This window comes from Mustelus asterias, chromosome 15, assembly GCF_964213995.1.
Source record: "Mustelus asterias chromosome 15, sMusAst1.hap1.1, whole genome shotgun sequence".
Classification (NCBI taxonomy): Eukaryota; Metazoa; Chordata; class Chondrichthyes; order Carcharhiniformes; family Triakidae; genus Mustelus; species Mustelus asterias.
The window spans coordinates 61,254,818-61,273,274 of record NC_135815.1 but is presented as its reverse complement, the minus strand read 5'-3'; the positions used below and the strand labels follow the sequence as shown (position 1 = coordinate 61,273,274).

The 18,457-nt window shown below is 44.3% G+C and overlaps 1 protein-coding gene across 4 annotated transcripts in view; it reads right to left on the bottom strand.

The window, feature by feature from the left end:
• The window catches only part of LOC144504532 (AT-rich interactive domain-containing protein 1B-like), a 602,681-nt gene that overhangs the window by 34,412 nt on the left and 549,812 nt on the right, over positions 1–18,457 (bottom strand). For all 4 annotated transcript variants that reach the window (XM_078229967.1, XM_078229969.1, XM_078229968.1 and 1 more), the window contains 2 exons: positions 9,048–9,220; positions 8,179–8,329 (listed from right to left, as the gene is read on the bottom strand). In XM_078229967.1, coding sequence (XP_078086093.1) covers positions 8,179–8,329; positions 9,048–9,220 — 324 coding nt within the window. The remainder of the gene's footprint in view (positions 1–8,178; positions 8,330–9,047; positions 9,221–18,457) is intronic.

Sequence of the window (18,457 nt, the reverse complement as noted above, 5' to 3'; positions counted from 1 at the left end):
AGATTGTGGATTAAATTTTGGGATGCAGAGGTAGCAGGGCTGGATGTTGGTGTGACAGTCTGATTTGTGAAAGAAAGAAAATTTAATCTAGGTTTGGAAGCGACACACATAGTGAGATTTGGGAGTGGAATGCTGGTGGGCAGGGTGGAACGCCCATGAGTCTGATATTTTTGGATCCCCAGACGTTCTTGCATCACTGTGATGAAGTGACAGATCTCACTAGCATTTTATTCCTTGGAACATATACTAATTAATTTATTACAGCAATTGACATGTTCAAAGCAATACCATGAACAAAGGTCCATGACAGCAGTACCTTTTCTGCAAAATGACAGTATTGAATATTTTGGGGCAATTCTATCAAGGAGAAAACTGAAATTAAGGAGGAATGACTTTTGCAGTAACACAGGTGAACAGAGCACAAAATAACAAATTAAACAAATAACCAACAAAAAATAAAATGAACACCAAACTCAGTGGTCATGATACTGACAACATAGACACTGGAACCAAGTAGACACCAAAATACTGAAACATATATCACTTAATCATCAAATGAGGTAAAATAAGTCACTATTACTGACAAGCACACACACTATCTAAGAAATTCAACTGTAGAAGGGATTTATGTACTGTAAGGAATTAGCATATATTCTTTTAGTCTGGCACACAAATTCAAATTCTTTATTTATTTATTTTATTAGTCACAAGTAAGGCTTACATTAACACTGCAATAAAGTTACTGTGAAATTCCCCTGGTCGCCACAGCCCGGCATTTGTTTTGGTCAATGCACCTAACCAGCACGTCTCTCAGAATGTGGGAGGAAACCGGAGCATGTGGAGGAAACCCTTGCAGACACGGGGAGAACATGCAAACTCCACACAGACAGTGACCCAAGCCGGGAATCGAACCTGGGTCCCTGGCGCTGTGAAGCAGCAGTGCTAACCACTGTGCTACTGTGCCCCCCTGCCCACTTCAATGGAATTTAAAGTTATTTCTCCATCAGCTACATTAAATTTACTTGTGCATTCCAATCTATCCACTGCTCGAGGGTCCATATGAAAAGAATAGCCTACAATTCAACACAAATTGAAATTTTTACGCATATCACAAAGCCCTGCAACATTAAATGGATAAAGTTAGCTGCTCTATTAATGGTGTTGTTCTTGGGACTAGGTTTAAATCACCACATAGCTGCCTCTGCTATACCATCATGCATGCTAAATAGCAAAAACAGCATGCTATATACAACGTTAAATGAGCCCTCTGTCAGCAGGTGGAATGGAGGTGGAAAATTAAACAACAGAAGGCTCCACAGCCATCTCCCATCTTCAACACGAGCGTAAAGGAGTTTGCAACCATCTTCTGCCAGAACTGATGATCCTTCTCTTCTTTCTCCTGTGGCCTGTGCCATCATGGAAGCCATTCTTCAGCCAATTTGATTCATGCCACATGGCTTCAAGAAACAGCTAAGTGCATGATACAGCTAAAGTATTGGCTTTGAAAATATCATGTTTGCATTGCTGAAGATCTGTACTTGGAAACATTACTGGAACCTTTACCAAACTGCTTCATTACAGTTACACGACAATGGGAAAATTGGCTGGGTATGTCTTATCTGCAAACAGCAGGACAAATTCATCCACCCAATTACTGCCATATTGAACTACTCCCAATCATTAATTAAGTGATGGAAGATGTCAACAATGTTTGTTATCAGTGGCACATGCTCCCAATATCCTGCTTACTGATGTTATGTTTGGGTTTGTTGGAACCACTTGCTCCTGACTTAATCACAGCCTTGATCAAAGAACAGAAGGACTAAATTGCAGAAATGAGGTGACAATTAACTGTTCTTGACATTAACTGAGGGGTAATACAAACTGGTCATTGGGATCGAGTGGTTGGGGTCAGACCTGAAATAAATGAAGCTGGTTATATTGCTGAAAACTAATCATCTCAGACCTAAAGCACCACCAAAGAAATTCCACAGGACAGTATCTTAGGTCTAACTACATTCAATGGTTTCATCAATGACCAAGGCCTCCTCATAAGATCAGAATAGGGTCTGTTAAACTAGTTTTTTGAGGAGGTATCAGAAAGGGTCGATGAGGGTAATGCTGTTGATGTGGTGCACATGGACTTTCAAAAGGCATTTGGTACAGTGTCACGCAACAGACTAATGAGAATAGTTATAGAGCATGGAACGAAAGGGACAGCAGCAATATAGATTGGCTGAAAATTGGCTGAATAATAGGAAGCAGACAGGAACAGTCAATGAATATGTTTTGGGCTTGAGGAAGATTTGTAGTGCTGTTCCTCAGAGGTGGGAATTAGGATCCTTGCTTTTCCTGACATATAGAAACATAGAAAACTACTGCACAAAACAGGCCCTTCGGCCCCACAAGTTGTGCCGAACATATCCCTACCTTTTAGGCCTACCTATAACCCTCCATCCTATTAAGCTCCATGTACTCATCCAGGAGTCTCTTAAAAGACCCTATTGAGTTTGCCTCCACCACCACTGACGGCAGCCGATTCCACTCGCCCACCACCCTCTGTGTGAAAAACTTCCCCCTAACATTTCCCCTGTACCTACACCCCAGCACCTTAAACCTGTGTCCTCTCGTAGCAGCCATTTCCACCCTGGGAAAAAGCCTCCGAGAGTCCACCCGATCTATGCCTCTCAACATCTTATATACCTCTATTAGGTCTCCTCTCATCCTACGTCTCTCCAAGGAGAAAAGACCGAGCTCCCTCAGCCTATCCTCAAAAGGCATGCCACTCAATCCAGGCAACATCCTTGTAAATTTCCTCTGCACCCTTTCAATCTTTTCCACATCCTTCCTGTAATGAGGCGACCAGAACTGAGCACAGTACTCCAAGTGGGGTCTGACGAGGGTCTTATATAGCTGCATCATTATCCCCGGATTCCTAAACTCAATCCCTCGATTGATAAAGGCCAGCACACCATACGCCTTCTTAACCACCTCCTCCACCTGCGGGGCCGATTTTAGAGTCCTATGAACCCGGACTCCAAGGTCCTTCTGATCCTCGACCGTACTAAGAGTCTTTCCCTTTATATTGTACTCCTTCATCCCATTCGACCTACCAAAATGGACCACGATGCATTTATCTGGGTTGAAGTCCATCTGCCACTTGTCCGCCCAGTCTTGCATCCTATCTATGTCCCTCTGTAACTTCTGACATCCCTCCAGACTATCCACAACCCCACCAACCTTTGTGTCGTCAGCAAACTTACCAACCCATCCCTCCACTTCCTCATCCAGGTCATTTATGAAAATGACAAACAGCAAGGGTCCCAGAACAGATCCCTGGGGCACACCACTGGTGACCGATCTCCAATTAGAAAAAGACCCATCTATACACACTCTCTGCCTCCTTTGGGCAAGCCAGTTCTGGATCCACAGGGCAGCAGCCCCTTGGATCCCATGCCCTCTCACTTTTTCGAGAAGCCTTGCATGGGGGACCTTATCGAACGCCTTGCTAAAATCCATATAAACCACATCTACCACTTTCTCTTCGTCAATGTATTTAGTCACATTTTCGAAGAACTCCACCAGCTCGTAAGGCACGATCTGCCTTTGACAAAGCCATGCTGAGTATTCTTGAGCATACTAAACCTCTCTAAATGCTCATAAATCTTGTCCCTCAGGATCTTCTCCATCAACTTACCAACCACTGAGGTTAGACTCACCGGTCGGTAATTTCCTGGGCTATCCCTATTCCCCTTCTTGAAAATAGGAACCACATCCGCAATCCTCCAACACCTCTCCCGTCTCCATCGACGACGCAAAGATCATCGCCAGAGGTTCTGCAATCTCTTCCCTCGCCTCCCACAGTAACCTGGGGTACATCCCATCCGGACCCGGCGACTTATCTATCTTGATGCCATTCAAAGATTCCAGCACAACCTCTTTGTTAAAGTCCACATACTCAATCTTTTCAGTCCACCGCACGCCCGCAGTACATCCACCCATGTCCTTCTCCTCTGTGAAAACCGAGGCAAAATACTCATTAAGCACCTGTGCCATTTTTTTTAATAGAAACCCTACAGTGCAGAAGGAGGCCATTCGGCCCATCGAGTCTGCACCGACCACAATCCCACCCAGGCCCTACCCCCACATATTTACCCACTAATCCCTCTAACCTACGCATCTCAGGACTCTAAGGGGCAATTTTTAACCTGGCCAATCAACCTAACCCGCACATCTTTGGACTGTAGGAGGAAACCGGAACAGCCCGGAGGAAACCCACGCAGACACGAGGAGAATGTGCAAACTCCACACAGACAGTGACCCGAGCCGGGAATCGAACCCGGGACCCTGGAGCTGTGAAGCAGCAGTGCTAACCACTGTGCTACCGTGCCGCAGCAGTGCTAACCACTGTGCTACCGTGCCGCCCATTTCTACTGGTTCCGTACAGATTTTCCCGCCTTCACCTTTTATAGGCCCTATTCCTTCACGTCTCATCCTTTTACTCTTCACATATTTATAGAACGCCTTAGGATTTTCCTTAATTCTACTCGCCAAGGCCTTCTCGTGACCCCTTCTGGCTCTCCTAATTTCCTTCTTTAGTCCCTTCCTACAAGCCGTATACTCCTCTGAACCTTTTGTACGCTTTCCTTTTCTTCTCGACTAGGTCCCGCACAGCTTTCGTGCACCATGATTCCTTTAACCTACCAACTCCTCCCTGTCTGCTCGGAACATTGTCCTGTGGAACCCTAGACAGACATTCCTTGAAAAACTGCCACCTCTCTTCAGTAGATTTCCCCGAGAATACCTCCTTCCAATTTACTCCTTATGTCTCCATATTTCCCCTTACTCCATATAAACGCTTTCCTAGCTTGTCTGATCCTCTCTTTTTCCAATGCAAGCATAAAGGAGATAGAGTTATGATCGCTATCCCCAAGATGCTCTCCCGTTGAGAGATCTGACACCTGTCCAGGCTCATTGGTCAGTATCAGATCAAGTACAGCCTCTCCTCTTGTAGGCTTGTCCACATGCTGTGTCAGGAAACCCTCCTGAACACACCTAACGAACTCCTCCCCATCCAATCCCCTTACCCTAGGGATTTTCCAATCTATGTTTGGGAAATTAAAGTCTCCCATCACAACAACTCTGCTATTATTGCAACTCTCCAGGATCTGTTTCCCTATCTGCTCCTCCACCTCCCTGTCACTATTGGGCGGCCTATAGAAAACTCCCAGCAAAGTGATCGACCCCTTCCCACTCCGAACTTCCACCCACAGAGACTCTGTGGACAATCCCTCCACAGCATACACCTTCTCTACAGCTGTGACACTATCCCTGATCAGCAGTGCCACTCCACCCCCTCTCTTGCCTCCCTCCCTGTCCTTCCTGAAACATCGGAATCCCGGCACCTGTAGTATCCAGTCCTGTCCCTGAGACATCCAAGTCTCCGTAATGGCCACCACATCACACTTCCAGGCATCAATCCACGCTCTGAGCTCACCCCCTTTATTCACTATACTCCTGGCATTAAAGTAAACACATCTCAATCCTTTAGTCTGAGCTCTCTCCTTCTCTATCCCCCGTCCATCCTCCCTCTTGCACCGTCTATAACCCTTCTCTGTTTGCGAGCTAACTTCCTCGCTCCCAGTCACCTCGTCTCGATCCCCCCCCCCCCAACCTATCTAGCTTAAACTCTCCCCAGTAGCCTTAGCCAACCTTCCCGCCAGGATATTGGTCCCCCTGGGATTCAAGTGCCACCCGTTTTGTGTGTACAGGTCACACCTGCCCCTAATATATATTAATAATCTAGAATTCTGGATCTTGGTGTGCAGAGGACAATTTCAAAGTTTGTGAATCATACAGAACTTGGAAGTATTGTAATCTGTGAAGAGGCCAGTGTAGAACTTCAAAAGGACACAGAGAAGTTTGTGGAGTTGGTAGATAGGTGGCAGATAAAGTTCAATGTAGAGAAATGTGAGGTGATTCATTTTGGTCGGAAGAACATGGAGAGACAATATAAAACAAGGGGTAAAACTCTTAAGGAGGTGCAGGAGCAGAGGGACCTGGATGTATATATGTATAGTTCATTGAATGTGGCAGGACAGCAGGAAAGAGCAGTTAATAAAGCATATAGTATTCAGGGCATTATCAATTGGGACTTAGGGTGCAAGAGCAAGGAGGAAATAAATACAGAAAATGCTGGATAAACAAGTATGCTTGGCAGCATCCATGGAGAGAGAAACAAAGAAATGTTTTAAGTCTATGGCAGGGATTTTACGGCCTTGCTCGTCCCAAAATCGTAAAATCCCGCCCAAGATCAATAGACCTTTCCATGGTCGCCTCTCACCTGCTCCAATTCCCCTGGCGGGCGGGACGGTAAAGTTCTGGCCCATATGACCTTTCCACAGAACTAAACAAGAATAGAAATGTTATATTGGAGAGGGGATGGGACAGAATGGAAAATCAGAGATAGGTCAGAGCTAAGGAGAGATTGACAAAGATGTCATGGACATGAGGCAAAAGGGCTGTTAATAGTGCCATTAGGGACTGAGGAGTGTTAATAGTGGCAGAGGGAAGATAGCAGAATGTGTTAATAGGAGAATTCAATGGGAGCAAAACTGAACAACAAAACAGTGGCCATGTGGGGGAGGGGTGGAGTTGTGTTGGGACAAACCAAGGGAACTGAATAACAGAGGGGAGTCAAGATGGAAGGGAAAGTTCACAGGTAATGCTGAACTTACACAAGACACGAGTTAGACCTCAGCTGGAGTACTGTCTCCATTCTGGGTGCCACGCTACAGAAGGATGTGAACGCGTTGGAGATGGTGCAGGAGAGGTTTACAAGAATGGTTACAGGAATGAGAAACTTCAGTAATGAAGATAGATTGGCGAGGTTGGAACTGTTCTCTTTAGAAAGAAAGCGGCCAAGAGGAGATTTGATAGAGATATTCAAAATCATGAGGGGGCTGGGCAGAGTAGATGGGGAGAAACTGCTCCCTCACATAAAAGGATCAAGAATGATAGGGCACAAGACTTAGTGATTTGCAAAAGAAGCAAATGCAATGTGAGAAATAACTTTTTTTACACAAGTGGTTCAAGTCTAGAATACACTACCTGGAAGTGTTCTGGAGCAGGTTCAATCAAGGCTTTTAAGAGGGCATTAAATGATTATTTGAATAGAAACAATGTGCAGGGATATGGAGAAAAGGTAAGGGAATGGCACTAAGCCAAGATGCTCGTTTGGAGAGCCAGTGTAGACATGATGGGCCAAATTGCCTTTTTCTGCACTGTAACAATCCTGTTTGCTGATTTGTATGCCTCAGATAAAATCTTCTCATGCATCAAGAACTGGACAACATCCAGGCTTGAGCTAATAAGTGCCAAGTGTCCAGTAATCAAACCACACAAGTGTCGGGCAGTGACCATTTTCCACCACCTTTGATTACATTCAATTGCATTAGCATCAGTGAACCTTCATCAGCAACATCCTGAGGTCATTACAGACCAGAAACTGAACTAGGCCAGTCACAAAAAATGCTTGTCTACTAAAGCATGTGCGAGGCTGGGTATTTTGCAGCTCACCTCCTGACTTAGCATACTCTCTCCATGATCTACAAGGCACATGTGGAGTGTGATGGATTATTTTCCACTTGCCTGAAGGTACGTAGCTAAAATAACATTCAAGCAACTCTTCACTATTGAAGACGAAGTAGTCTGCTTCATCAATTAGCCACCACTGGTCTCCTGTGAGTGCAATGTGCATCATCTACAACTCATCAAGGGTTCTTTGACAACACCACTCAAACGCAATAGATGCATGGGTGAACACTGTCACCCCCAAGCTCTGTGCACACACCATCCTGAACTGAACATACATTTGTTGTTGTTTCAAAGTTTTTGGGTCCAAATCCTGGAAATTCCTGCACAGCAGCATTGTGGGAGCACCTTCACCATGCAGGCTGCAATGGTTCAAGATGAAAGCCCACCACCAAGTTCTCATATCGACTAGGGAAAGCAATAAATGTTGGTCTTATCAATGATGTGCAGATTGAGAGAATGAATTTAAAAAATAGAATTCCTGTTGCTTACATGAGTTTCATTCTGAGCTTTGGCATACCCCACTTTGTCAAATTTGAAAAATTCACTATTACTTTGATTAAAAAATTCATCACCGGGATTTACCTTCTTTCGTAGCCAGATCCATAAGCAAACTGCTGCCGTTGATTCATATTCAAGTTAGCCATTCCTCCTGATGGAGTACGGTTGTACAGATCTTGGATCCCACTGTTTGGCATTACTCCAGGAGGCATAAAAGGGTCATTACTTCCAGGCACTATGGTGAAATAGGTAAAGTAAGTTTAAAAACAGATCATTATGGCAGAAGTACTAATTTCGAATTCCTGCTCATGTGAAATTGACTATAAACAATTTCTGCTAATTTGCCTCCATATAAAATAAATGGATATCTGATACATCGAATAGTTGCAGAACAGGCAGAACTGTTACCAGCTTAAGTCATGATTATGTTGATTACTACAGCAGCTTAAATTAGTTCCTTTGTGGTTTTCGATCTTAAGTTGTATAGGATACACCAACTATCACAGGAACAAATAACAACTGATCTTGCTCGTTTCATTGTATTGATTTAGAACCATAGAATCCCTACAGTGCAGAAGGAGGCCATTTCGTCCATCGAGTCTGCATTGACAACAATCCCACCCAGGCCCTATCTGTGTAACCCAGCATATTTACCCTGCTAGTCTCCCTGACACTAAGGGGCAATTTATCATGGCTAATCAACCTAACCCACACATCTTTGGACTGTGCGAGGAAACCGGAGCACTCGGAGGGAACCCACGCAGACACGGGGAGAATGTGCAAGAACTGTGGAGGGTCTTATTCATTCAATCCCTGATGCATTACCATGAGAGTGTTTATATATATTGCAATTATTTTTTGAAGTGCAATGTACAGAGCAATAGCTGTATTTATGAAAGTGCTCGAGGTCAAGGGCAAGCTGGAAAAGGTTCTTTTTAATAAATATTAGCTACCTTTTCTCATACCACCAAAGGGATCCTTATTAGGTTCATATGACATTCGGCTCATCATTTCAGGCATATTCATGCTCGGTTGGTACGGTGTATTCGGCGTCATTGAACCCCATTTCTGGAAAGCTGGGTCGCTAACATCCGAGAAAGGATCCTGCACACTGACTGCATTATTCCTGTTCAGGTTAAAAATAGAGAAGCTGATAACTGTAAACTGATACAGCTCAATAATTTCAGACAAACAAGTTCAATTAAAATACTGTTTTTATTTCCAACGTTTCGAATCATTTATAAAGCTCCCCCCCACCTGCCCCACTCCCCCCTTTAGAGTACTGTGCTCAGCTTGGGCAGCACACCTCAGGAACGTTACATTCCATTTGGATGGGTGCACCACAGATTCATCAGAATGATACTGAGGCTAATTATATGAGCAGGTTACAGGGTTCAGAGTGGTATTCTCTTAAGGGATGATCTACGTGAAGTGTTTAAGACAATTACAGGAATGAAAAGAGTAGATGGTTAGAAACCATTTCCTTCATGGTGAGACTGTAAGAGGCACTTTTTTCCACGAAAGATAACAGAAATCTGTATCTCTCGTCGCCAGAAAGCCTTTGAGTTTAGGTTAATTGAGAACTTCAAAACGGAGATAGATTAAGAGTTATGGAACCGAGGCAAATACATGGAATTAAGATTATTTGTTCAGGGAATGTGGGTTTCACTGGCTGGGCCAACATTTATTGCCGATCCCAAACTGCCCTGAACTGAGTGACTTGCTAGGCCATTTCAGAGGGCAGTCAAAAGTCATTCACATTGCTATGGATATGGAGTCACAGGTAGGCCAGGCCAGGTAAGGATGGAAGATTTCCTTTCTCAAAGGACATTCTTGAACCAGATGGGCTTTTTACGACTATCAACAATGGACGTTAGTCTCTTAATTCCGGATTTTTATTGAATTCAAGTTTCACCATCTGCCATGGTGGGTTTCGAACACAGGTTCCCAGAGCATTACCCAGGGTCTCTGGATTACTAGTCCAGGGACTACACCACCGCCTCCTCCAAGGGATCTGCCATGATCGAAGGGAATGGTAGAACAGGTTTGAGGAGCTGAATGGCCTACTCTTTTTGTCCTTTTCTATATTCTTATGGTCAATCACAAACCAGTCTACTACTTCAACCAGTTGCATTCCTGTTTTCTTAAGGGTGCTCCCAAGTGAGACCCACATGGAACTTGAAACTCAAATGAGCTTCGTTCAATTAGGCCAGTTTTACAGCCTGCATTTGGGTACTCAGTCAAAACACTAAATGGAACTAATGTGCAGAAAATAGGGACAATGATATGGCAAAAATATAGAACTCTTATTAATTCTGATGGAACTATGTATTGTGTTGGGCAATTACTCTGTAGTTTTGATTGAAACTGTGGAAAGGTTCAAGGTCCCAAGACTATTCAACCTTTTCAACTGAAGTTGATTGACTGGACACGATCAGCAGACATAAAAGATAATAGTGAGAATAACTTGTAACATACTGGATATTAGCTAGTGATAAACAACAGCTGGAATTGGCCTGCCCTGACATTCTGCCTAATGACACCCTAAGTTTGTTGGAGTCAGTTATTAATGCCCCAAGGAAATGAAAAAAATGTTGTGACACAGCTTATCAATTAGATAGAGACAGCCTGCTTGCTGAGAGATCATTTGACTTGTATTATAGAAGGGATCCAGTTACCCCACCAATATAGGGGCCACACACACAAACAATCAAAGTCCAACAGTACTGCTCCAATTAGTACTGAGAGATGACAAACGTCACAAACCATGATGGTCAAGCTTTAAAAGGAAGTTGCCTATGGATGTTGATTGGGCATAACATGCTAGGGCACTACTCATCAACATTTTAGAGTAGAAAATATTTTTTAAATAAGGTAGCAGGACAGCATTATTTAATTTGATTGTATTGTATTCGATTCGCCATGTTTCATGTTTACTGAAGCATAACTAAGGGAGGGACAGGACTGGCAGCTCAATGTTCCAGGGTACAGATGCTATAGGAAAGATAGAACTAAGAGAGGAAGGGGAGTTGCACTTTTGATTAGGGAAAGCATCACGGCAGTACTGAGAGGGGATATATCCGAGGGTTCGGCCACTGAGTCTATATGGCTGGAATTGAGAAATAAGAAGGGGGAAATCACTTTGATAGGGTTGTACTATAGGCCCCCAAATAGTCGGCGGGAAATTGAGGAGCAAATATGCAAGGAGATTACAGATAGCTCCAAGAAAAATAGGGTGGTAATAGTCGGAGATTTTAACTTTCCCAACATTGACTGGGGCAGCCATAGTATTAGAGACTTGGATGGAGGAGAGAAATTTGTTGAGTGTATTCAGGAGGAATTTCTCATTCAGTATGTGAATGGCCCGACCAGCGAGGGGGCAAAACTTGACCTCCTCTTGGGAAATAAGGAAGGACAGGTGACAGAAGTGTTAGTGAGGGATCACTTTGGGACCAGTGACCATAATTCTATTGGTTTTAAGATAGCTATGGAGAATGATAGGTCTGGCCCAAAAGTTAAAATTCTAAATTGGGGCAAGGCTAATTTTGATGGTATCAGGCAGGAACTTTCAAAAGTTAATTGGGGGAGTCTATGGGAAGGCTAAGGGACTTCTGGTAAGTGGCACGCTTTCAAAAGTGTGTTAACCAGGGTTCAGTGTAAACTCATTCCTCTCAGAGTGAAGGGCAAGGCTGGCAGAAGTAGGGAACCTTGGATGACTCGGCATATTGAGGCCCTGGTCAAGAAGAAGAAAGAGGCACATGACACGCATAGGCAGCTGGGATCAAGTGAATCCCTTGAAGAGTATAGGGGGTGTAGGAGTAGAGTTAAGAGAGAAATCAGGGGGGCAAAAAGGGGACACAAGATTGTTTTGGCAGATAAGGCAAAGGAGAATCCAAAGAGCTTCAACAAATACAAAAGAGTAACAAGGGAGAGAGTAGGGCCTCTTAAGGCTCAACAAGGTGATCTATGTGCGGATCCACAAGAGATGGTGAGATCCTAAATGAATATTTCTCATCAGTATTTACTGTTGAGAAAAGCATGGATGTTGGGGAACTTGGGGAAATAAATAGTGATGTCTTGAGGAGTGTACATATTACAGAGAAGGAGGTGCTGGAAGTCATAAAGCGCATCAAGGTAGATAAATCCCCGGGACCTGATGAAGTGTATCCCAGGACATTGTGGGAGGCTAGGAAGGAAATTGCGGGTCCCCTAGCCGAGATATTTGAATCATCGGTAGTCATGGGTGCCTGAAGATTGGAGAGTGGCAAATGTTGTGCCTTTGTTTAAAAAGGGCTGCAGGGAAAACCCTGGGAACTACAGGCCAGTGAGCCTCACATCTGTGGTGGGTAAATTGTTGGAAGGTATTTTGAGAGACAGGATCTACAGGCATTTAGAGACGCAAGTACTGATTAGGGACAGTCAGCATGGCTTTGTGAGTGGAAAATCATGTCTCACAAATTTGATTGAGTTTTTTGAAGGGGTAACAAAGAAGGTAGATGAGGGCAGTGAAGTTGATGTTGTCGACATGGACTTTAGCAAGGCCTTTGACAAGGTACCGCATGTTGCATAAGGCTAAATCTCACGGGATCCAGAATGAGGTATCTAAATGGATACAAAATTGGCTCCTTGACCGAAGCCAGAGGGTGGTTGTAGAGAGATGTTTTTCAAACTGGAGGCCTGTGATCAGCGCTGTGCCTCAGGGATCAGTGCTGGGTCCATTGTTATTTGTCATTTACATTAATGATTTGGATGAGAATATAGGGGGCATGGTTAGTAAGTTTGCAGATGACACTAAGATTGGTGGCATAGTGGACAGTGAAGAAAGTTATCTCCAATTGCAACGGGATCTTGATCAATTGGGCCAGTGGGCTGACGAATGGCAGATGGAGTTTAATTTAGACAAATGCGAGGTGATGCATTTTGGTAGATTGAACCAGGGCAGGACTTACTCAGTTAATGGTAGGGCCTTGGGGAGAGTTACAGAACAAAGAGATCTAGGGGTACATGTTCATAGCTCCTTGAAAGTGGAGTCACAGGTGGACAGAGTGGTGAAGAAGGCATTCGGCATGCTTGGTTTCATCGGTCAGAACATTGAATACAAGAGTTGGAATGTCTTGTTGAAGTTGTACAAGACATTGGTAAGGCCACATTTGGAATACTGTGTGCAATACTGGTCAACCTATTATAGAAAGGATATTATTAAACTAGAAAGAGTGCAGAAAAGATTTACTAGGATGCTACCGGGACTTGATGATTGAGTTATGAGAAGAGGCTGGATAGACTGGGACTTTTTTCTCTGGAGCGTAGGAGGCTGAGGGGTGATCTTATAGAGGTTTATAAAATAATGAGGGGCACAGATCAGGTAGATAGTCAATATCTTTTCCCAAAGGTAGGGGAGTCTAAAACTAGATGGCATAGGTTTAAGTGAGAGAGGAGAGATACAAAAGTGTCCAGAGGGGCAATTTTTTCACACAGAGGGTGGTGAGTTTTTGGAACAAGCTGCCAGAAGTAGTAGTAGAGGCGGGTACAATTTTGTCTTTTAAAAAGTATTTAGATAGTTAGATCGGTAAGATGGGTATAGAGGGATATGGGCCAAATGTGGGCAATTGGGATTAGCTTAGGGGTTAAAAAAAAAAGGGGCGGCATGGACAAGTTGGGCCGAAGGGCCTGTTTCCATGCTGTAAACCTCTATGACTCTATATGTACACTACATTTGCCATGCTATCTTGCACAGGGTAGCAAAATATCTCCAACCTGCCAAGTGAAGTGTGCAAAAGGTACTTTAATAGTCAGTCTACACTTCAATGACTTTTGGATGTTCTAATATTTAGGCTTACCTGTTACATAAAATTTTTGGCTTGCCAGGTTTAACTCATATATTTAGTCAATTCAGATTTTAAAAAAAACTAATTACAATTTGACGAATTTACGGCATCAGTTTCTACTATAAATATGCACATAGGAATTTATAATAGAAAAAAATGACAGCAAGTTAGGAGACAAAAGATTTGTATTACATAGATGATTCTTTGAATAAACCATTTAGTGCTCCAGATTCAGTCAATGCAAGCCTTGTTGGATTGGGTCTTTTTCTTTCAGAAAATTGCAGCTCAGTTATGCTGCTAATGACTAAATGATGTGGAGATGCCGGCATTGGACTGGGGTGAACACATTACGAGTTTTAACAACACCAGGTTCAAGTCCAACAGGTTTATTTGGTAGCAAACACCATTAGCTTTTGGAGCGCTCCGAAAGCTAATGGTATTTGCTAATGACTAAATACAGCTTTGATTTCCTCTTACCCCTATCTACTCTCTTCTTCCCTTCTATACTGTTTTTACAAACTAATACAATTTACTAACTAGTGGCAAAGCATTCTTTGTTTAATTAAATTAGCCCAACTTTGCTCCTCACTCTTAATGTCAATTTTAAATGTTGACCATTTGTCATAGAGTCATGGAGGTTTACAGCATGGAAACAGGCCCTTCGACCCAACTTGTCCATGCCGCCCCTTTTTTTAACCCCTAAGCTAGTCCCAATTGTCCACATTTGGCCCATATCCTTCTATACCCATCTTACCCATGTAACTGTCTAAATGCTTTTTAAAAGACAAAATTGTACCCACCTCTACTATTACCCATGGCAGCTTGTTCCAGACACTCACCATTCTGTGTGTGAAATAATTGCCCCTCTGGACCATTTTGTATCTCTCCCCTCTCACCTTAAACCTATGCCCTCTAGTTTTAGACTCCCCTCCCTTTGGGAAAAAATATTGACGGCCCAGTTGATCTATGCCCCTCATTCTTTTATAGACCTCTCTAAAGATCACCCCTCAGCCTCCAAACTCCAGAGAAAAAAAGTCCCAGTCTATCCAGCCTCTTCAATATCTCAAACCATCAAGTCCCGGTATCATCCGAGTAAATCTTTTCTGCACTCTTTCTCGTTTAATAATATCCTTTCTATAATAGGGTGTCATTGAAATCCCAATTAGAATGTGTGGTCAGAATCTTCCCAAAAATGCACAAAATGTTGGTTCAGGCAAGAAAACCAGTGTGAAGTTCACAGGCTGCACAGATGGCTTTTCTCACCACATTGATCAGCACTTTCAAAGAGGAGGCGAGACAGTCGGCTGGAGGGGAGGGGCCTAAGAAAGCCAGCATTGCCTGGATTTCCATTTGAAAGGGCGTCCCAATCTCTGATTTAAATAAACGGTAATCCTTCACACCCCTGCACAGCTCACCAGTGCTCAGTTTGGGTTTGGCCATGACCATTTGGTTCCAGATCTCATTGCAGCCTTGGGTTCAAACTTGGATAAAAGGTCTGGATTCCAGAGGTGATGTGAAAGTGAGTGCCCTTGACATCAAGGCAGCCTTTAACAAAGTATAGTATCAGGGAATCTGAGTAAAATGGAAGTCAATGGAAATCGGGAGGAAAACTCTCCACTGGTTGGAATCATACCCAGCACAAAGGAAAATGGTTGTGCCTGTTGGAGGTCAATCAGCTCAGTCGCAAAATGTTGCTCGAGGACTTTCTCATGGCAGTGTTCTCGGCTCAACTACGTACAACTATTTCATCAATGTTATTTCCTCCATCAGAAGGTCATAAATGGGGATATCCACTGTTGACTGCAGAGTGTTCAGTTACTTTTGCAACTATTCAGATAATGAAGCAGTCTGTGCCCATATGCAGCAAGACCAAGGCAACATTCAAGCTTGAGCTAGTAATATTCCATGCCACACAAGTGACAGGCAATGACCACCTCCAATAAAAGAGAATCTAACCATTTTCTCTGAACTTTCAATGGGATTACCATTGTCATCTTGAGGGTTACCACTGACCAGAAACTTAATTGGACCAGTCCTAGTTTCCCAACACCTGCCACTGGTGCACAATGACTGGTGTGTACCACTGAAATGTAGCAACTCACTAAGGCTCCTTCAATAGCAGACACAAGGGAACACCACAACATACAAGTTCTCCTCCAATTTGCATACCATCTTAACTTGGAACAATATTGCTTTTCCTTCACTGCCACTGCATTAAAATCCTGAAACACCATCCCTAACAGCACTGTGTATGTACTGCAGTTCAACCAAACCATCTTTACGGGTAGTATACTTGAATCTGGGGTATCCTCTTGTTTTATGTGGGTAATTTAAGGGTTAATAGTGTTATTATTAATAAACTTGTTGAACCTTTACTTGTGTTTGTCCTTTGTCCATCTTGCAAATAAGAACACTGGGGTAAAAACTTAGAGTAAGCAAACTGGTTGAAAGTATCTGAGAATTAACAGATACTACAGTGGCACCCCAGGTGGGACTTCGATAAGAAGTGATACGTTGCTCCGAAGTCGAACCTTCAACCCGGTATTCTCCAACACTCCGTCTGAGCCTGAATTAAGAGGGCAGCTGCCCCACGTGACGGCCAGTCTAAGTGAGTGAAGGTCTAATACAGATTCAACCAGTAAATTGGGCCATAAACCCGGTGTCTGTAACACAAGGTGGACAAACTGTGTAGTTAGAACTAGAACAGTCTAGGGAATTTGGGTAAAATCTATAGGAGGGAATTTAGTGAAAACCGGACCCCTACCCCGATCCCTTACCTATACTCAAGTGACGAATCCCAAGAGGAAATAATTATGGCCAGTCATGCTGAATGGGAGGACCTCTGGGATTGGGGTTCAAATGTACAAATCCACCCATGGGTCCGCATTCTGTCACAACTGGCCGTAATAGGAATCCTACTTATGATAGTGTACCTAACCATCCTCACATTTAAGTTCGCCCGATGGAAGACCGCGCGCATACAACAATTGGAAGCGGAGGTAAACACACGAGAGGAAAGGAACCAAATCAATATGATACACATGAGCCAATTCCAGGCTCAATGTGATAAAGCCTGCCAAAGGGCACGGCGTGCTGTCCGTGAGAGAGAGGCTGCGCTGCAACAGGTAGAGGAAGTTAAACGTAAATGCAGCGACCTACAGGCTGCAGTAAAAGTTTTGCACCAAGCAGGAAAAGTAAATACAGCCCGCGCAACAGACCACTCCAAATGCCTGCGCGAGATTGAAGATTTAAAAGCACAACTAGCCATAAAAAGGAGTGTAATGTGTGCATACACGACCAAAACAGGGGACAGTGACCCAGGGATAGAGTGGGGGGATTTAGAAGAGGATGCCTGCCATTATGCAACAGCTAGCGTCACTGCCGAATGGGGACACCCACCTCCCTTCCCGGTAGTGGAACCAACGGCACAACCTAATCCGGCCCCCATCTGGGGAAACTCAGCCTCAGCTCCTAGTCCTTTTACCATCCCAATAAGCCCAGTCACTAATCCGGTTCCTGTACCGATGAATCCGGTCACCACCCAACGACAGGACGGACAGAACCACAATGTGACTTGTGTAACTCCATACACCATGACACAGCTCACTGACATAGCTAAAGTGATTGGAGTATTTGAACCCTCCAGGGATCCACATGCTCTCTTTGACCAGGTCACCCAATATCGTGTTTTAAACGGCCTAGAAGAGGCAGAAGAGGTTAAACTTATTCTGTTATGTTTAGGTCCTGCCATCCGTTCCGCCCTACCCGAACCCCAGAACGTGGCCGGGGGAACCCTACCAGAAACGAAGGCGGCCGTTCTGGCCGCCATAGGCTACAATAGGGATGACCCGGTACAAGGCTTAAACAACTGCCAACAAAAGAGAGGGGAGCACCTGACAGCCTATGCTGGCCGACTATGGAACCAATTTGTTGCCGTTTTCGGCCAATTAAATGCACACCACCAGCCCACATGGATCTGGACCCTGATAGCACACGCCACCGAGGGGAGTCGGAAAGCCTGTGAGAATTTTGATCCCGATGATAATACACACACACAAGCCTGGGCCATCCGCAAAATGACTCGTGTGTGGGAACGGGAAGTCAGACAAACAGACACCTCCAAGCCCACAAAACACGGAAAGATGAACCCAATCCACACAGACCCAGCCCCAGTTTGGCGTAACGAAGGGGAAGGTGGAAACAGGGGACAGGGAAACTCAGGGTACCCACCCCCATATACCCCTGCCAATCATCGATACAGAAAACCGCAGCCCCACGCAGAACCCTGATATATCCCCAACCCCAGGTACAGGGAACAAGACAAAGCCACTTCCAGATATCCAACCCCACAAACGCAGTGTTACGACTGTGGCCAGATCGGCCATTTTGCCAGGGAATGTAGAGCCCCGCCCAGCCAGACCCCACGACCGCCCCAACGATTTCACAGAGGAGAACCCCGACCTATGTCATTAGAAGGACCTGCCAGACAATGCATCACAACCCCGGTGGATGCCTCCGACACCCCTTTCAGCCTCTAC